This window comes from Rhopalosiphum maidis, chromosome 1, assembly GCF_003676215.2.
Source record: "Rhopalosiphum maidis isolate BTI-1 chromosome 1, ASM367621v3, whole genome shotgun sequence".
Lineage (NCBI taxonomy): Eukaryota > Metazoa > Arthropoda > Insecta > Hemiptera > Aphididae > Rhopalosiphum > Rhopalosiphum maidis.
Window position 1 is genome coordinate 44,482,995 of NC_040877.1, and position 20,635 is coordinate 44,503,629.

General features: G+C 26.3%; 2 protein-coding genes across 2 annotated transcripts; both read left to right on the plus strand.

Moving 5' to 3' along the window:
• The first annotated feature begins 2,825 nt into the window (after positions 1 to 2,825).
• Positions 2,826 to 3,895, plus strand: LOC113549666 (inhibitor of growth protein 4-like). Its single transcript, XM_026951070.1, has 5 exons — positions 2,826 to 2,924; positions 2,987 to 3,092; positions 3,168 to 3,254; positions 3,329 to 3,576; positions 3,758 to 3,895. The coding sequence occupies exons 1-5, from the start codon at positions 2,874 to 2,876 to the stop codon at positions 3,857 to 3,859; spliced, it is 594 nt and encodes a 197-aa protein (XP_026806871.1). The 5' UTR covers positions 2,826 to 2,873; the 3' UTR covers positions 3,860 to 3,895.
• Positions 3,896 to 12,766: 8,871 nt separating this feature from the next.
• LOC113550147 (small ubiquitin-related modifier 3-like) lies at positions 12,767 to 16,365 on the plus strand. Its single transcript, XM_026951823.2, has 4 exons — positions 12,767 to 12,819; positions 13,739 to 13,867; positions 15,674 to 15,808; positions 16,194 to 16,365. The coding sequence occupies exons 1-3, from the start codon at positions 12,802 to 12,804 to the stop codon at positions 15,806 to 15,808; spliced, it is 282 nt and encodes a 93-aa protein (XP_026807624.1). The 5' UTR covers positions 12,767 to 12,801; the 3' UTR covers positions 16,194 to 16,365.
• Positions 16,366 to 20,635: the final 4,270 nt, after the last annotated feature.

Consider the following 20,635-nt stretch of genomic DNA (forward strand, 5'->3'; position numbering starts at 1 on the left):
AGGAGGTCAACCTATTAATGATTATTTTGTATCGTTAAAGCGCTATAAAAGGAAAGTAAGTAAAATAATACTGAGAAACATATATAAATTTAAGGCGTCTTGTTACGCCTATGCCTAATGTCTAATGTTCATTTTAATAAGATTGAATTTTACTAATGTTTATCATAAAGCTAATTTCAATGTCCAAAAATTAATGAATTCAATTCCATAACTCATCTCTAACTATTACGTCTGAAGTCTGAACTAGGTCGTATTTGTTGTCACTTTTTAATTCACATTTACACATCCCCTGGTCCCTGAAGATCTGCACTGTTAAAATTGGTCACCTACAACTTTTTCAGCAATTGGACATGATAATATGGTATAACCTACAGAATAAAAAAAAAACACAATATATAGATAATAATATTAAGATTGAAAAACAATTAAAAATAACAATACATTACATTAAACCAAGAGAAGCATCATTAATTTTTAATACTTTGATTACAAATGAAAATGTCTTTAAAGTGCCCTTCCTCCTTTTTCATACGGACTGAGGACGGTCAATGGTGGAGTTAACATTAAAATTTGCAAATGTGGGCTTGTTAATGAATATAATTCACTCAAGATAAGCTAAGTTAGGTACGTGAAGTAATTGTTCTAAGTCAAAAGTTAATAGTTTGATAAATAATACATTAACTGGTTACATTCTGAATTTAAATTAGGTAATTTAAAAAAACTATTTTTTTAATTTAAACATTTTAACTACTTAGTTAATGCCCACTATTAAAGATATGATTTAGTTACTTGTATACCTAATTTTATATTAGGTAATAGCATTGATTATAAATACTATTGTATTATATAATTATAATACTAATAATACTATAGTATTTATAACTAATGGTAATAGATTCCATTTTACTGTACGTGTAATTTATAAGTTACTACTAACTTATACAACTAACCATTCATTACTTACAATATTGTATTAGTTTGTTCATCTTTATTTCATATTAGTTTTTTATTTTGTATTTTATAATTTTATAATTAAATATTAATTTTATAAAATATGAATAATGATTCGATGATTTTTGATATTAATTATGATTGTTAGAAACAAATTATTGTAGATAAAAATACTATACATTTAAATTGAGTTAAGTTGTACTTTTGTATAAAGTTATAATAAGTTTATTTTCTATCTAATAATTGTATTAAATATAGTTAAATAAGATTTTATGTTTAACTTATGATTAATACAACAAATATTAAATAACTAAATTACTAATTGGTAAAATTTTAATATTCCAATTAATAATTGTTCAAAGAACTTTGCATGTCAATTTTTCTAAAACGAATAATTAATTAATATTAACTATGATAATAATCTTTATATAACAAAATATATTTCCAATTTAATTTTAAATATACAATGTAAAATATACAGAATTTTATATTTAAAAAAAAATAAATAGTTTAAATTTAAATATAATTATAATATTAATAATGACACAGTTTAACACTTAACCATAATAATTTATATCAGTGGTGTTCCTCAAACTCTGAATTTTTTTTCATTTGTAATCATTACTTTTATAATTTTTAGTGACTAATATGTATGTAAAACTGTTTTGTGCTATGTATGCATTGTTTAATATATTATAAAATTTAAAAACATATATAAATACTGTTTTTATTTTACAGCTGTGTTACACAAAAATCTTATAAAATATTAAGTGTTCAGACATTCAAAAGAGGTTAAGAATTGGCCTATATTATACATAAAATGTTACATGCATTAATATTTATCATATACTAAGATATAATTACTTTTTTGAGATGTTGATAATAGTTACCTAGCGTAAAAATATAATTTGCACTTAAGCAAACAGTGGTCTGTAAATAAATTCAATATTGAATTAACCAATAGTGTTAAACATTTTATTAGTACATAATATTGTCATTAGTGTATTATAAAGTACTATAAGATACTACTATCTTTAATTGTGGTAAGATTTATACTATATATTTATAATAAAAAATATTATATTATTATATATTCATCAATAGAGATTGACTACCTGTTTTACATAATTAAACATATAAATTAATTATATTTGTATAAAGGTATGATTTGGTAGTAATTTGTTTTGAATTTCACAATATAACTTCAATAATATTTGTATGAGAACGATTTTAGTTTTAGGAAATTTATTCATTATATCATACTCAATTTTGGAATTGTATTTATATCTAATAATAATAACAATTTTTGAATTCGGCGGCCAGTGATAATGTGAAATTTGTTGTTTATTCTAAGCTGAATTGATATGATATTTTTCTTCCATGATAGTGATATAAACCGTTTTTTTTCAAGTGATATAAACCGTTTTTTTTACTGTCTCGTTTAAGACAATTATTAAACAATGCCTTACAATACCTAACCTAACATTTGAGGACCGTTTTTCTACTACACCCACTCCCAGACCGTGACGACAAGACGACAACAGTACAGTCCAATCTGTGATTATACACAACAAATACCAGATTGTTATTGTTCACTTATTGTTTTTTTTTAAAATCTTGATTAAAAATTAAATAACAATAATGGCTTCAGCGCAATCCTCGGATGACAGTATGGAGTGTAAGTTTATTTTCAGTTTTGCATTTCAACGAAATACTAACATAGTGATATTTTAGCGTTGGAGAGTATTCCTGTCGAGTTAGAAGAAAAATTCACTTTGGTTCAACACATCGAAAATATAGCTCACGAAAAAGTGCGTAATGCTGACAAATTAAAGGACGAATTTCTGTCAGGAAAAAATAACTTATCGGAAGAAGAAATATCTGAATATTTAATCTCAACACTATATTTTCTTGACGATGTAATGGAATGCATTGATGACCAAGCTAAACTGGTTGTTCAAGCTTTTGATGAGGTATGTTGATTTTGAGTTATATACATACCCGTAGAGTTATTCTACATAATTGTACCTTTCAGGTCAGTGAAAATATGAGGCAATTGACTTTAGGTAAAGCAAGGTTAGAAGAAAACATTTATAACAGAGCAAGTGGCGCAAAAAATATTGAAGAAGGCGTACAACAAAGTAAGTGTTTTATGATATATTGTATTATATTATGGTTTTAATATGTGTGGTCATCTATTATGTGTATTACTTTAGTCGATGGAATTTGGAACAAGCCGAGCACATCAAGGGAAGAAAAAACAACTCCTTACAAAATATCTGAAAAGAAAATAATTCAAAAAGGTTTATAGACAAAACATCATTTTAGTCTTGTTGAGGTAAATCTAAATTGTATAATAATTATCAACATTTTTCAGAAGTTGCAAAAATGAATATTACAGCAACTAGCAAAACACCTTTAGTCGGTGTTATTCATCCAACAAATGCTACCAATAGTGTAGCCAATGATAAAGTAGAGACTGGTCCCCTGAATGGTGCATTAGACAATGCTGGGGTTGCACATTCGCCTGAAGAATTAGACATGCCTGTCGATTCAAATGAACAAACATACTGTTTATGCAAACAAGTTTCTTATGGTAAAATGATAGCCTGCGATAACTCATGTGTAAGCATTTTAATTTTAATTTATTAATTATTAATACATTTATTACTTTTATTTACATAGTTATTTATATAATATTGTGATTTGTGACGATATCATTCTATTTGTATTAAAAACATTGTTAGGTACATTGTTTAATTTTTGTATGGAACAAATTTTTAATTATGTCTTATTTTTATTTTAGTGCCCAATTAAACGGTTCCATTTTGGATGTGTTAACGTAACTACCAAGCCCAAAGGAAAATGGTTCTGTCCGAAATGTAAAACAAACAAAATGAAAAAATAACTCATTTTAAAAATGGATAAGTTTTTAATTTTATACATACATATAAAAATAATATACCGTTTATAGTACTGTAATATTATTATTGTCATCAAATAACATACATATTTGAGAATACAATTTAAATGTTAATATTTATTTATTCAAAATTTAAAATGAAATCCATATTTCTATTAATTAAATTAATAATTATATTATCCATATTATGTTAGGAAAATTAATTATGAAAATAAAAAGAAATTTATGTTACATCATTTAAATAGCACTACCAACAAATCTTAATCGTATTACATATTACTAAAATATTGTTGATTGAACTTTAAAGTTATTAAAAAACTATAACTTCTATTTTTGTTGAAAATAGTGTATGGTGAAATATAGGTCTAAATCTAAATCATTATTTGATTGACATTTACTTAATAATTCTTTGCTATCTTAAAAATATAATACATTATTTTAAAATAGGGTTTTATTTACATACAGTGAAAACTCTTTATAACAAATCTGAAGGGACCAAGAGATTTCTTACGTTAAGGGAGTTTCCGTAATAGAGTGTTTAAAAAAATAAAATTTTTGTTAGAAATTACGTCGATAATAAAATGAATATATTCGATATCGATAATAACGGTATTATTGTGATATTAAAAGTAGATATTGAATGAATGTAATCGTTATTGTAAATTTCGGCATTTTCGCCGATTACTTTTATAATTTATAATACGATAACAGGTAAATTGTTTTATAAAATATAAAATATTGTTTTGTTATTGAGAGTGACTATGCGTTATAGAGAATGAATTGACTAATAGGTTATAAAGCAAACTAACCATTATTATGTAATGTTTACGTTATATAGAGTTTTTCGTTGTAAAGAGTTTCGTTATAAAGAGTTTTTATTGTAATTCAATTTTTTTTTTATTTAATTTAGCTAATTTTGAGAGTTGAATCTTAGAACATAATATGCGATTTCATCTGTTTATAACTTTAATCTATAACTCATCTTTAAAGACTGTAATATTTAAAATAAAGATCCTATAAATCCTATAATTGTCAAACACTATGGTATACATTATTATATTACTATTTTTAAACTTCTTGTTTTTTTAATTTAACTAATAGATAATGATTTCTGGTATTTAATATAATAATAAATCATAATATTATGTAATCTACTTATCTAATAAGGATAATATATTTTATTGTTCATCTATATATATATATATATATATATATATTTATATAGTTTTTTTTATTTTTTATAAAAGCTGTTTGAAAATCATTATTTACCAAAATGTACTTGAACAATAAATTAATAAATACTATATTATAACGTTTTCAACAATTAAATTTATATAATACCTATCAAATTTTATATTTTATCTATAAAACCCATATTATTGAGACATACTCTTGTACTCATATAAATATATTATTTTTTAGTGTATAGCAACCTACAACAATGTAAACTATTTATTATAAAAGTTTTTTCTATTAAATGTTTGCAACCACTAATTGAATATATTAATAGTTAATTATTTTTGTATATGTATCTTTAGATTGCTTAATCACAGAATTTTTTACCACTATTCAATATCAGAGTACTATAGAAGTTTTGAAGATGTACAAAGCAATTAAAAACTAACAAATAAGTACATCTCAATAATATTAATTTACTGTAAATAGGTATTAAGATTTTTTTAAGCTCAAGTTTTCTTCTCGAATATTGAAATTACTGTAATTGAATTTTTAGTACCATTATTTGACATTTTCTTTTTTCGCTTCATAATCCATGTCTCACCAGTAATAAATCCTATTAACCATATATGCCTAATAAGTAGTTCAATAATTGACATAGTATATAGTAAGAAATTTTTGGTTATTTTTTTTCCCTAATCTCAAATTTCATTCTCATATAAAAGATGCTGCCGCACACTTAAGATCTAAAGGCATAGTATCAAAACATTAATTCTTTCTAATGCTAATTTAAATTTCTAAAATTATAAAATACATTATTTAAATATTCTCATGATTTGTATTGTTAAATTAAGATTTTGGTACAATTTTGTTTAGCATATATATATATTAAAAAAACTATGATATATTAAAATTTTTTATAAAATGGTGTACTGTTATGTATCATACATACATACTTCATATACCTACTTAAATCATGTAGATATGTTATAATTTTATTATATTTTATATTTAATTTCTGATAGTAATACGGTAATGAAAAGTACATATAAAATATTTATATAATTTTCATGATATTATAATTTAAAATGTAATAAATATTATGTGGGAATTAAAGCATTTGTGTCAAAAAGACCTGCACTTTTGAATAATAGGATCAGAAGCATATCGCATATGCTTCTGAGCAAGACAATGAAATAGTAGTGATGTCACATTGTCTATTGATAAGACTGATGGTTCAAAAGAAACTGTTATCATGGTTCATTGCATAAGAAATACATGTGTAGAAAAAAATGTTTGAAAAATTTGATTTTTTGTGCATTTGTATTTTTTTCTTAAGCTTATACATAATATAACAATCGACCAAAAATATAAAGCTAAACAATTTTTTGTCAATATAAACAATTTTTAGTATTTTTTTGTTTGATACAATATATGGTAATTAATTGATTTATGAACATTTAGTATAAATATACATACATATTATAAGGGCTTATCTTGTAGCAAATCTCGCTACAAGGTACATGTAATATGTAAACAACCTTGTTTACATTCTCTACATGTGCTCAAACATAATATATCATTACATTTTAATTTTTGTAAACACAGTCTACTGTATTTAACAAATAGATATTATTCTTTTAGTCTGCAATTCCTAATATATTTATTTTTTTGTTTATTAATTAGACGTTCGATTTAGTTTATATAAGTACCTATTATAAATGTATTACAAGACATATTAATAGTATTGTAAGGAGTTAAAAATAAGATATTTTGTTCTAATTTAATATTAGTATATAAAAATTAATATATGGTATTTAGATTGATATTTTTAGCTCATCACTTTATATATATATGTTCATTAACATGTAAATTTAATTTGGAGTGTGAATATGAGAGTTTTCCTTTTATGCTAATAACATGTGTATACATACATATTACCTTAAATCTTACAAATATTGTTGTTTAAACTGAACTTCTCGAGTTTTGAATGGATTAAGAATTAATGAAATACAAAAGTGAATTATGAACAATATTTTAACAAACTAAATAAAATATTATATGAACTGTGACATGATATAGAATGGGTATGCGACTGAGCGCCTTATTTAGTGTGTTTTGTGCTTTTATATGAGAAATTGTGAAATTCCTGTGTTGTCTATGCTATTAAACAGGGCATAGATTGCATCATCTTACAAAGTATCAAAGTATATTATTTATCTACTTAATCCTAAATGTAAATTTTAAAATAAATTACATTTAATTAATTAATTAATAATGATGTATTATATATATTATATATATCATTACAGTATTATAAAATAGACAAAAGTTAGTAAAAATTAATGGTTAAATAAGTCAATTTAGATGGTAATATTTTTTAATTTTTGTAAATTAACTGAGACACTGAGTTCATAATTTCAAAGAGTACAAAATACTTTTGATGAATGATCTTGTTTTGAAATGAGTTTTGGATGGGTCCTAATTAAAAATAAATAAAAATAAATGATAACAAATATTACTTTTATCTTTGTCACAACATTAACCCAAATTTCATTGTGTGGTTACAACTAAATTATTTTTTTGCAACATAATTTCTTTACAATCGTTATCCGTAAATTATTTTCCACACAAGTACTTACTTAACAGATAATATCAGTTAGTGACCACATTGTAACTTTCTGATGAATGATACAGTGTACTTGCTCTAATGAATTAAACATATTTTTGTTCGAGGATGATTATTAACACACAACCTTTCATTTACAGAAATAAATACAAAACAATCAATTTTATTTTTGCAATATATTTAATGCTCTTTAATAAAGTGTTGAGTTTAAATCAGTAATTTTTATATATAACCTGAAGGGTGTATGCAGTTCTTGACCGAATTCCCAAGTTTTCTGAAATAATTGTCTTACAATAAATATTTGATCTATTGTGGATTTATTTCTGAAACCACTTTGATAGTCTTCTATAATATTTTCCGCAAAGGGCTTGATTCTATTAAAATGCAATATAATGGAATTTTATAAGTCACATTCCCTAAGGCAATACCTCTATTAACATTCTTTTTTAAACATTCTTTTTGTGTGTAAGGCATATTAATGCCATATTCCAATCTCAAAGGATATCCTTAATATTGCATATTTTTTCAATTAGCTTTTGAATCATCTCAATCCCATCTTCTTTAGGTGATTTCTTAATCTCTTAATTTGTGATAGAATTTCTGTAATGTAGGCATTTCACATCTGCAATTATTGGGTTGTTTGTGCACATAGACAAAGGTTTCTTCCGGGTCTTCTCCATTAAGACACAGTTTAAAATATTCTGCCCATCTTTTCGCTAATAATAAGTATATAATAAGTAAGAAATACTTATCAGAAAAATATAGTTAGTTTTCATTATTAAAAGGCCCTGGAACTAATTTTATTAAATTCACATTATTTTTCAAACTAAGAGCTGTATATTTTCAATTTTGATATTATATGGGAATCTTGTTATATCAAAAAATATACTTCTTTTTAAAATCTTTTTAAAGGTATATGAACCAAAAATTTTTATTTATAAGCAATGTGATTGAAAAATGTTGCATTTCTTTTTATCAAAAGTTACGACTTACCAAATCTTATGAAATTACAATTGTAACAACACTTAGTTAATAATTCAAAAAACTAAAATACATTTTTATTATTTTTTTTAAGTATCTATAATATTGATAATTCCTTATGCTCTTCTGTAAAATGGAGTCAACTTTTGATAATGAAACCCTCCTAAAACACTTGATGTTTTTGTCACATGTTTAAATTCTACAGAGTTAAGATACAAAATAGAAAGATGAAAATTCACATCTCATCAGTAATAGATCTATTATTAACCACACTAATAAGTAGTATAATAATTAATATATTATAGATTTGGTTATTTTTTTTTTTGTCTTAATCTTGAATTTCATTCTCATATAAAAGATGCTGCCACACATTTAAGATCTAAGGTTATAGTATCAAAACATTTATTCTATGTAATGTAACCTAAATTCCTAAAATCATAAAATATATTATACAAATATTCCTTTGATTTGTAATGTTAAATATTTTAAATTAATATTTTGGCATAATTTTGTTTAGTATAAAAGTATTAAAAACATAATGATAGATTTAAAATAACTATAAAATACTGTTTACAATAATTGGTTTACCGGTTTATGACATACATAAATACTTTAAGTTGTAATAAAATGTAACACATTTTATGCAGGGAATTAAAGCGTTCATATCAAAACACCTGCTCCCTTGAATAACAAGATCAGGAACATATTATCCGATATGCTTATGAGCAAGACAATGAACATTGCTTTATAGTATAAGTCCACCAACACTCACAGTGGTGTATGAGAGGCCGCCCAGGCCTAAGAGTTGAACACATCATCATCCATCAACGCTATTATAGTTAAACTACTTCCAGTGGCGTCATTTTAACCGCGCAGGGTCTAGGTACATTTGCGTATTTAAAATCTAATATTATAGTAATTTTAACTAATTTGGAACACTTTAAAAATTAGTTGTCCTAAATAATTGATAGTGGTTTTTGCTTAAGTGGCTTGCTCTTTAAACCAGCGTATATTAAAAAAAAAAAATTGAAATGACGCCACTGACTACCTCATGACTATGCGTGTTAACCATAATTTTTAAATGGCTCATACACGGTTATAAAAACTGATCATGAAAAATACAGGGATAGTTTAATTTAGGAGTTTTGGTTTATTTTATAATCGAAAATGCATGCACTTAAATTATTTACGAGTTTGAAGTCTGTGCCATTAATTTCTAAACACACTGAATGATGCTAAGAATATTTATATAAATATCAATATGTCTGTGTGATTGTCAGACTGTGTGAGTTTTGCTAAACATTCCTTGGCTTTTGGTGATTGCACGTGTCCTTTTGCTACATCACTATGGTCAGTGGTGGGTGGCGAGTAAAATATAATTCACCGCCTCGTGTGTTTTTCTATGCTGTTCAACTACGTTATTAAAATCCTAACAGGACGTCCGGTATTGCTGTATGTAATTTTCTTGCATATTATATTAGTATTACTAATTTAGTAGTAGCCAGACTAGGGGCATATATCGATTATGCCGGTCAATATTTAGATGTATGTAATACATCATCTTTTAACTGCTTATTTTATTGAAATTTTATGTGTTAACACATAGAATAAATAAAAAAAATAAAAAAAGCATATTTAAATAAAAATTATATTTAATTAAAAATCTGTTTAATAAAAAAATCAATATTAAATAAAACCATATTTGAAGAAAAATTCTACTTTATAACAAAATCTATATTTCACAAAACAAATCTATTAAAAAAAATCTTAATATAAAATCTATATTCGATAAAAAAAATTCTATTTTATAACAAAATCCAAATAAAATCTAAAACAAATCTATAAAAAAATTAAAAATTCTATATTTGCTGAGACTCCATGTAATATAAAAAAAAAATCAAAATTGATTTAATTTTTATTCAAAAATCATTCTTCTAGGATTTTGAATTTTTTTTTAAATTTTTTAATTCACTAGATTTTTTCACAAGAGATTATTACTTAACAGATTTATATATAACTATAGATCAATTTACCAAAAAATAAATTTTTATAAAATTTTTAAATTCGTTCCATTTAGATTTTTATTATTTTTCACAACAGGCAATAAATAATTTATATCACAAATTCTAAACTCTTAAGTTATAGGTACAACAAAATACCTATATATATATATATATGAATGGTTAGCTATTTATGTACCTATTTATTATATAAAATATAGGTAATATTATATATTTCTATTATTATTTAAACTTAACTTAACTTAGTATTTTATTTTATAATGTTTTATTTTTTAAGTCTATTGCTGTTTTTAATTATTAGGTTAAAATTTTATATTTGTTAGATAATTCATCAGAAATACGTGTTTATGTTATTCATACACTGATTTCGACATATCATTTTTAGACTTATGCGGTGCTGGCGAGATGGGTGAAATAGTGAATAAAAATTTAAAAAAATTAAATTGTAACTAGCCCCCAAGGCGATTCCATTTCATTTTTTTAATTTTACGGGGACATTATTATTGACCAGGGGCTAAGCCCTAACCTCAAATTGTGCATTTATGCCTATGATAACAAGGCCGGGCAAGGCACTCATTAAGTTTTTTAAAACCTGGCGCCTTGTATAGGTACTTAAATGAATAATTTCAAAATAGTACATTTGGATGATATAATGTAAATATTGTTATTATACTCATAAATTTAATAGATATTTATATTGAGTAATAATATTTGAAATACATTTATAGTAATACCTAGTATTTTAAATATATATTATAGCAGTACCTAGTATTTTCAATATTATGCCATTCATAGAATAACTATAATATGTTTTTATAAAAATAAACATATCACGACGAGGCAACTAAGGAGAGGTAGCAAATCAAGAAAGTAATACATTTACCATTACTTCAATTTATATATAATATGAAAATGGTTACAATAATTTTAATTTTTAATTAAAACACAAGTAGGCAGCATGTCTCCACAAAACACTATTTCCCCAAAAATGCAGGTAATTAACAATAATTGTATTATTGAAGATAGATTTATGTTAATCAAAATCCATTTAAGTTACTCATTTAAATTTAATTCATATATTATATTTCTATGGCTTTGCAAGCATTGGGCATCGTATTTTCTCATAGAAATATGAACATTTTGAGCCTCCATCGGGTAGGCAGCGGTCCCGGTGGAAATCACAAGTGGTGTACATTTTTCAATCAATTTATTATCGAAGTAATTAGACCTTTATAATATATCCACCACAGATATCTATACTACACTACTACCAGCGTTTTACACTGAGTATATAGCGAAGCCCAGATACGCGCGTCATCACACGTCCGTCATGTTTTCGGATAGCAAACATATTATTAACATGCATAAAATACAATAAATTCATACAAATTTAAACATTTTTCATTTTGTTAAAGCATATAACCCATTAAAGTGTTGTGATATACAAATGGACTTGATAATGTGTCTATGATACTTTCATTAAAAATTAATATTTTGCAAATATTATAAATACTTTTAAAATATAGGTATTTGATTAAGTAGTTTTCTAATCATTTTCTGAAACAAGTATTTGAACAATAATATTTTAAAATTAATTGTTTGCAATACCGACATTTAAAACAAATTCACATTGCTTATTTAATTTCAAGAAACTTGAATTATTGAAATTTTTAATTTGTAGTTATGTATTAAGTAGAGGAGATGGGATACCCATATAATCGTATTTTGTACCTACGTAGTTTCGACGAGTGAAGTCGCGACGATAATATTAATAATAGAGTCAATAGAGAACAGAGATTGTACGTAAAAACCTTTTACCTATTGAGTATTATAAAAGTAGTATAGATATCTGTGATATCCACCTTGGTGTATAAGGTCTATGCTTTTCTATGACATTGATATTCTTGTTATCACTGTTATCATAGTTTGCTATATCATCGTTTCATGGGCTATGACGTCCCAATGATAACGATGTCCCTACCAAACAACCGATCCTCGTTCGTTTTAAATATTGTTGACTGCATTTTCACCAGGAAATTGCATTTTACTGCCACCACGTTTTCTTCATTACAGACTTCAACACCGTTGTCTATTAACCAATTTATATAGACACATCAGAAATGCCAGTAAACGAAGAAGTAAGTGTTTTACAAGTTCGCGTAGCGCGCGCTAATTAAAAACTCGAGTAAGCGTCCTGTAATGGCGTCGGGTAAAGGAAAACCTGACGGTCGATCGCGTCTGTTGCCCACGCGTTTCCACGATTGTTCGGGCGCGTCGGACGTGTTAACACCTCGTGCTCAAGTCGGTGTCGTGCCTGCCCATATTCTGTCTTAACATTGTCTAGTATTATAAGATGACGCCATATTCGCATGTGTTGTTTCTATCTTACTAACATACATCATTACAAATTCGCGTAGGACATGTTTTGTTATGTTAGCTTAATATTAGAGTACATTTACCTATTTTAAAATTTAAAGATGAGAATATTATCTGGAAAATGGCAAATGCTTTTATTGATATTATAATTTTAAAATGAGTTATAAATATTACAACTTTAAAATTTCATTTCCGCACTTGCTCGTTTGTTCATGCACATCTCATTAAACAATTAAGTTTTTCTGAAATTCAACAGTGCTGCATAGTGTGTTCTGATCAACCATGGAATTTCGCATATTGAAAGTAGTTATGTTGATAGCCCTAGAAGTGGTGGTACCATTAGAAGTATCTATCATAAGTTTAATTATTTACCTCAAACCTGAAATTTACCACCATCATTGACTTACCTCAATCACTGTTGTCAATTATTATCGTTAACATTGATTATATTTAGGACGATAAGTCAACTGACTTCTGACTTATATCAGATTTTATAAGTTCATAATTGAGTGGTTATTAAAATCAATTTTGGATTTTATGTAAAATTGTTTCGATACAATAACAATAGCTTGTTATTAGATTATTATTTTATCTAATTTTATAAGTTTAGAATATAAGTTATACATTTTAATTATATTTGTTTTCAACATCAATCATTATTAAAAATATTTTATATTTTAGGATACCTCTGAAAACTTTGTTACTCTTAAGGTTTGTGGCGCGTATGACGATGCTTTACCTATTAGACATTTCAAAATAAAGAAACATATTCGTTTAAGAAAGCTCATGAGAATTTATTGTGAAGAAGCTGTAAGTATAAGCTATTAAGAAGTAATTTATTGCAATTGTTACAATTAGTAACAGTAACTAAATTTGGATTAAACTTTTTATAAATAGAATATATTCAATCAAAAATTAATTTAGCTATTGATTTAATAATGCTAATTTACCCACTGATCGTCACTAAACAAAACACTGTTGTTTAGCAACTGTAGTTGCTAACTTGAATTAGAGCCATATCAATTAAATTAAAGATATAAAATTAGTTACAAGAAGTGTAATAGTATGGCGATCATCAACTTTATTTATGTATGTGTATGCAAACATAAGTTATGTACATTTTTATATTTCCGCATCATTTTAAATTATTCCTGAAAATCAATATTGTCAGTATTTACTATCACACTTAAAAAACAAATAATAATCATATGAAATTACTTGAATTTTACTCTATACTGTATACTGTATCTTACCATATACAGTTTTATGCACATAAATACAACTTGGTTTTATTAAATTAATTTTTTTAATATTTAGGTTTTAGATAAATCACATCAAATAATAATTTTACTCAATACTATGTATATTAAATAATTCATAATATTTGTATAAAAGTATATAACTCGTGTAATTTAGTTATCTAGCCAATCACTACTTTTGTGTCTTTGTTTTACATTTTGGAGGTAAATGAATATGTTTTATATAATATACTTGTATATTTTTGGTTATATTTCAATAATTAGTCTTATTCTATAGAATATTTTTGTATCCGTTTTATACAAATAAAATGTACCAAATTTATTTTCTGGAAAACAATTAAAATCAAATTAGTGTTTTTTTTTTTTTAATATCGTACTTACATCCATCTAATGTTTCATTAACCCAAAAATAATAAATTCTATTTTCCATATTACCTAGATTCTAGAAATAGAAACCCTACTATTTTCATCATAACTAAGATAAAACAATAAACTATTTAGGTCTTGTTTTTCTGGTTTTTTCTATATTTTTATCTAAGACAGTATAGATTACTCATAATTACAGTAAAAAAGTAACATTATTACAAAATTGTAAACACCACTTAAGCTGTTGTAGTCCAAGTTAGCAACCAAATTTTCATACTATAAAAAAAGTACATTTACTACGCTAATTCATTAAAAACTATATTGCCTAGTTTTCTTTCTGTGTGACAATGTGGTTGCTTAATTTGAACAGACTACAGTCTGAGTGGTTCTTGCCCAACTTAAACAGTTTTTATATCTGAAAAACGGAAGCAAGACATTTAGGTGAAGCATCCTCTTAAAAAAAAAAAAAAGTTATCTTTCTGTAATTTAATTTGTTGTACAATGATGTACAATCTCAACAGTTGTAGTATAGCCAAAAATGTTTAAAGTTACTGGCTATGTTTAGAATAATCCCTCCTTGGTTTAAGTTATATGTATATTTTGTTTGCTTTTAAGAAAAGCGATGAAACCTTGCTTGTATTTATTGTTTACAATGTTGTAACATTGAAACAATTACCTAACAGTCCTAACAAATGTTTGACAAATTCACATTTAGTAATTGGTATTTCATTTTATTTTACTCAAAAGACTACATTTTTCTAAGGACATATTTATGATTTATGAGATGAAGACAATAAATATTAGTATGTTATACAAAAAATAACTGTAAGATGTTACAAGATTGTAATGATGAATTATTATTCTAAAAAAATATGTATAATTTAAATATTATTATAAATATTTTATTCATCTATACTACGAGTATTAACTAAACCTATGTGCTAATTTGTTTAACATTTATAATATAACTCATTCAAAACTAATGTTTTAGGGTTTGCCTAACCCGGATGAAGCAATATTCCAAACTTTTGCAGGTCGTATTTGTGAAGATGATACTCCTACATCACTCGAAATGGAACAAGGTGATACCATTTACGTCATTGAATCGCCAAATCTCTCTCTCTAGGTAATACCTACTTAAAATATTTCAAAACTTAAACTTAGTAAACATAAGTTTGGTATATTTATATCAATTAAACATTAAGTACTTCCATATTATTTGAATTTAATATAGAAATCAATATTAACAGATGGGTTAGGTTACAAGTGTATAAGTGTACATTGTAAAGACTAACAAGTGCATGGCTGATTTACGTTTACGTTCTTTTACTAATAGTTAATACAATAACGTTTTCATTAAGCCTTATAGGTTAATCATATTTAAAAAACATGTTTTCATTTAATTTTGAATATTAATATATATTTATATTTATTTATCTGTATAGCTGTTATTAACTAAACTTATGTGCTATTTTAATGTTTATTATTCATTCAAAATTGTAATTTTTTAGGATTTGATTAAGAAACTGTAATATTTATGTATGCTGGTATTTTAATTTCACCACATTGTACCCTTGAAATTTATGGAATTGAAGACGGGCGGATTATTTGTTTTCAATCCCCTAATTTTGAATATCAATGATTATAATTTTTTAAATCTTAAATAAATAAAAATTGCATTTACATTATCTTAGTTTTTTAAATAATAAAAACCATATTATGTCTATTTTATATATAACGCTACCTGAATTAAAAAAATGTCATGATTATAAATGGTATACAAATGTTGAAATGTACAATCAATGAGAATAATTTTAAGATCTCACTACACTACACTACAATAAACATTAAGGCGATAAATGAAATATCTATATTCTTGAAAATACCTATAGAGTTTTAAAAGTAAATACCTTAAAATATAATTTTGGTTTCTTAATTTCTCTGTTCTTATCAAGACATAACATCACAATAAATGTCATATTTACATTTCACATTTTTACATAACCACTGTGCTATCGCTGATATGTATTAGGCCAGTCTTATACAGAGTACATTTATAATTGACAATTTATTGTGTTCACTGTTGATGCTACTGTGAATCTTGTCTATTGAATTTAATCCTGAGTTTATGATTGACTTTTATACAGATATAACCAATAATAGAAATAATAATAGAACTTTAGCTGTATTTCTGAACTGAATTGTTTTATGTATTTTAATTATTGTTTGTATCGTAACTTCAAATCAAGTAATTATATTATTCATTATTCATTAGATTTTAATTACTATTTAGTCAACCAACAATAAAATAACATGTAGATGTTAAAAGAATCAATTTAATTATTAACATTTTTTAATTGATTACTACATGCTCACAGTTTTTTTTGTTCTCATAAGGTGTATCGTTAATAAGACTTTATTTTAATTTTAATTTGATACTAGATGTACATACTTAGTTCTTTAATTTTTGAATTAATACTTACTCAATAAAAAAGAAATTAGATAGCTGCCTTATTTAGTCAATAATTAATTGGTATCTTCATTATATTAAAATAAACTAGTATGTTATCATATTTTTCTGGTTAAATTTAAATCCACTGTGTAATAATGAAATATCAAACTCAAAAGCTATACTGGTTTGACCTTTCTAATTTTAATATCTTTAGTGCATTCTAAATTGTAATATTTTAGGATATTATTACAGAAAATATAAGATACAATTTTAATGAATTAACAATTGACCAAACCCATGCTCTGGATGCTCTGGGTTAAAAGATAACGATGTTCTCAAAAAAGTATGGTAATTGATTTCATTTTAATTATTAATACTTAATTACTAGAATACTCTTCATTCTACATTGTCAATGGACCAACATGACTTTTTTTCCTGGTCATTCCACTATAACCAGTTCATTCGATTTTTCTTGTTTTATTCGTGATGCCTTTAGAGATAAAGCCCAAGTTAATGCTATTTTTAACGACTTTTCTAAAGCGTTTGTTTCAGTTGATTATAATTATCTTATCTACACCTTAAATAAACTGGGAATTGGTTTTCCTCTTCTATCATGGATTCGCTCATACCTGGCGGATAGATGGCAATATGTTAAGTTGTTAAATATCTCATCAAATAAATTTAAGGTTTCTTCTGGAGTTCCGCAAGGTGGATATTTATCACCACTATTATTTAATATTTTTGTTAATTCAATTTTTAACAATGTCCCGTCGGTCTGTTTACTTCTTTTTGCCAATGATGCTAAGCTGTTCTCCAGGATATCTTCCAGTACTGATTGTGACGTCCTTCAATCATCGTTCAATACTTTTATTAAATGGTGTCTGGCTCAATAGCCAATGCCTTAAACTAAACTCCAATAAGTGTAAAATCATATCATTCTCTAGATCACGAACTAAAGTGGATTACATTTATACCTATAATGACTCACCCCTAACTAAAGTTTCTGAAGTAAAGGATCTAGGTTGTTATGGACGTCTCCACAACTAATTGCACGTATAATAATTAATGCGTGGTTTTAAGTATCACTATACTTTATTAAAATAATTAAATCAATAGAAAACTTAAGTTTAACAGCATTAGACGGATTTAAATAACAGAGGCTCTTTTCGATGCTCTGACAGTACTACACTGATTCTTACACAGACAGTGACACATAGTAAGGGCTCACTCAGACTCAAAACTGTCCGCTCATCGGATTCCTTCAGACCGTGTAATCGTGTGTCTTTGCCCGTTCACATTAACAAATGCTTACTTTACTAACTAATGTGGACAGGGGTTCATAACACCCCCGGACTACATGAGACATGGGGTTTCAATGATCACCATGTTTCATCTAATCCGTACTTTTTTGATATTCTGTCAAGCTTATGGAATTTGTTGGGAATGTGTAGTTGTACACATTCTTCTATATTCTGAGGTTCTACTATTTCAGGTCTATAAAGTCGAGGTAATTTACATTTGTACTTAATTAACCTTTCCTTCAAATTGTTGACATTCTGAGCCAGCTGATTGAAACTTTTAATATATTTCACAGTATTGATTTGTTCCGGAATACAATTGTTAGTTATTTCAAGTAATTTTGTAATGATATGCGGTCATATCATATAAATGTAATAATTCCAGAAAGAGTTAAGTATAATAATTAGTAACGGTCGATTGCCGCACACGGATTACGGTAAACTTCAATAAAATCTTTTATCGGTGATCAATGGGATGATTTATATTACGAGGTCACACATAAACGCCTTACTTGTCTGTGACAATAAAGCACAGGACGTGTGACTTTCTCGTATTTCGACAAAGACAAGGGATGGCCTAATGATGGTCTTTGCAGCCAAGGATAAAGCCAGATCTTTGGACACGCGGAGGCCTTTGATGGGGCCGCCTGCGTCTCTGGCTGGCTTGACCAAGTCATCTCCCTCGGAAGTGCGTGTGCACCCATCTTTACACCAACATCTCTAAAGTCCTTTTCCGTTGTGCGATAACTAAACTCGTTCTTGTTATACATAAATAAGTCAGTTTGTCTTTTTAATTAGATATACACGTCCAGTGATCTAATTTTACCTGTATCACTTTATTACATCATCATAGCACATATATTTATACAATATACACATATTCGGATATTCCAGTAAACAAGGTAAGGTAAATGTTGATAATATATGTAATAACGAAAAAAATGATATTAATAAATGATTAAATCACATACATATAGCACATATTTAAAGAAAGAATCAATCTTATATCTTTATTATACATCGATTTGTTACGTTATTACAATTTTAACATAGTGTTCAGATTGGGACTTCTCTGAAACAAAATCTCTACGAATTTCTGATATTAGGACCCTAGATGGTGTTAAGATCAAATTTTCTGTTTATAACATACAGTTATCTGAAATTTGAATTTTTTCCATACCGGTGAGTAGAATCCTATTAGATTTTTGTACACAAGTCACTGTTACTGCTTGCGAAATGCAGTATACAGCTATGTGTTTGTAAATAAAATTTATGCCAGAACGTCATATTTAGGTTCAGATATTTAAAATTACATGTTCCCACTGTTTGATAAGGGGTATTGTACAAAGATACTTCACAATTTTCCTGATGTGTAGACTAATTAATAGCCTCAGAATTTAGACATAATATATATATATCTTTCATATTGATTTTCTGTTGGACTAAAATGATATTCATTAATATCGCTTATTTCCAGATACTGAGTTTGTGGTTCAATGATTACTATATTACCTTTGTCGGTAGACATCGGAAGTGGAATATTATGAAAAAGGTTAAGCCGAAGGTTTGACAATAATAAGGGTATACGAGTTACAAATACAAGATTCTACTACGCTGTATTACGAGTACACTACGTTTAACTTGGAGGTTCGGAATAACTCATGAATAGATAAGTGAGATTCAGTTGTAAAAGCTCTAGTGTAGACGGTAATGTTAGTTGTATTTGTTTTAGTTCATGAATTAGATCAGATGGAGGGTACACGTTTGAAAGCATTAATCCATTCAATGCTGAATTCACGATAGACTGGAGGTTTTGAGTTTCCCAAGCCGAAGAACGGTCAATATTACTGTGTGCTTCAGGAAGGTAGTTTGTAGTTCCAACTCATTGATTGTTACTGCAGAACGTTTGGAATGCTCTTCTATTTCGTTTATGTTCTCTTGCACTTATGAGTGTCTGTTAATAATTAATTCATGGTAGAATTAACATTATTTGGGACTGAAGAAACTATTCGTACTTGTTCATGTGATAGATGCACGTGCATATCCTCAGAATGAGCAAGGTTTTCAATGTTTTTTGTAAAAGGATTCGGCATCTCGATCAGAACAAACTCCAAAAAGTACGTTCGTAAACTTCCTACAGAATTTATCAATCCACGAGGCTGAGATTCAAATGTTCAGAGGTTCTGTGGTTTAATCCAAGAAC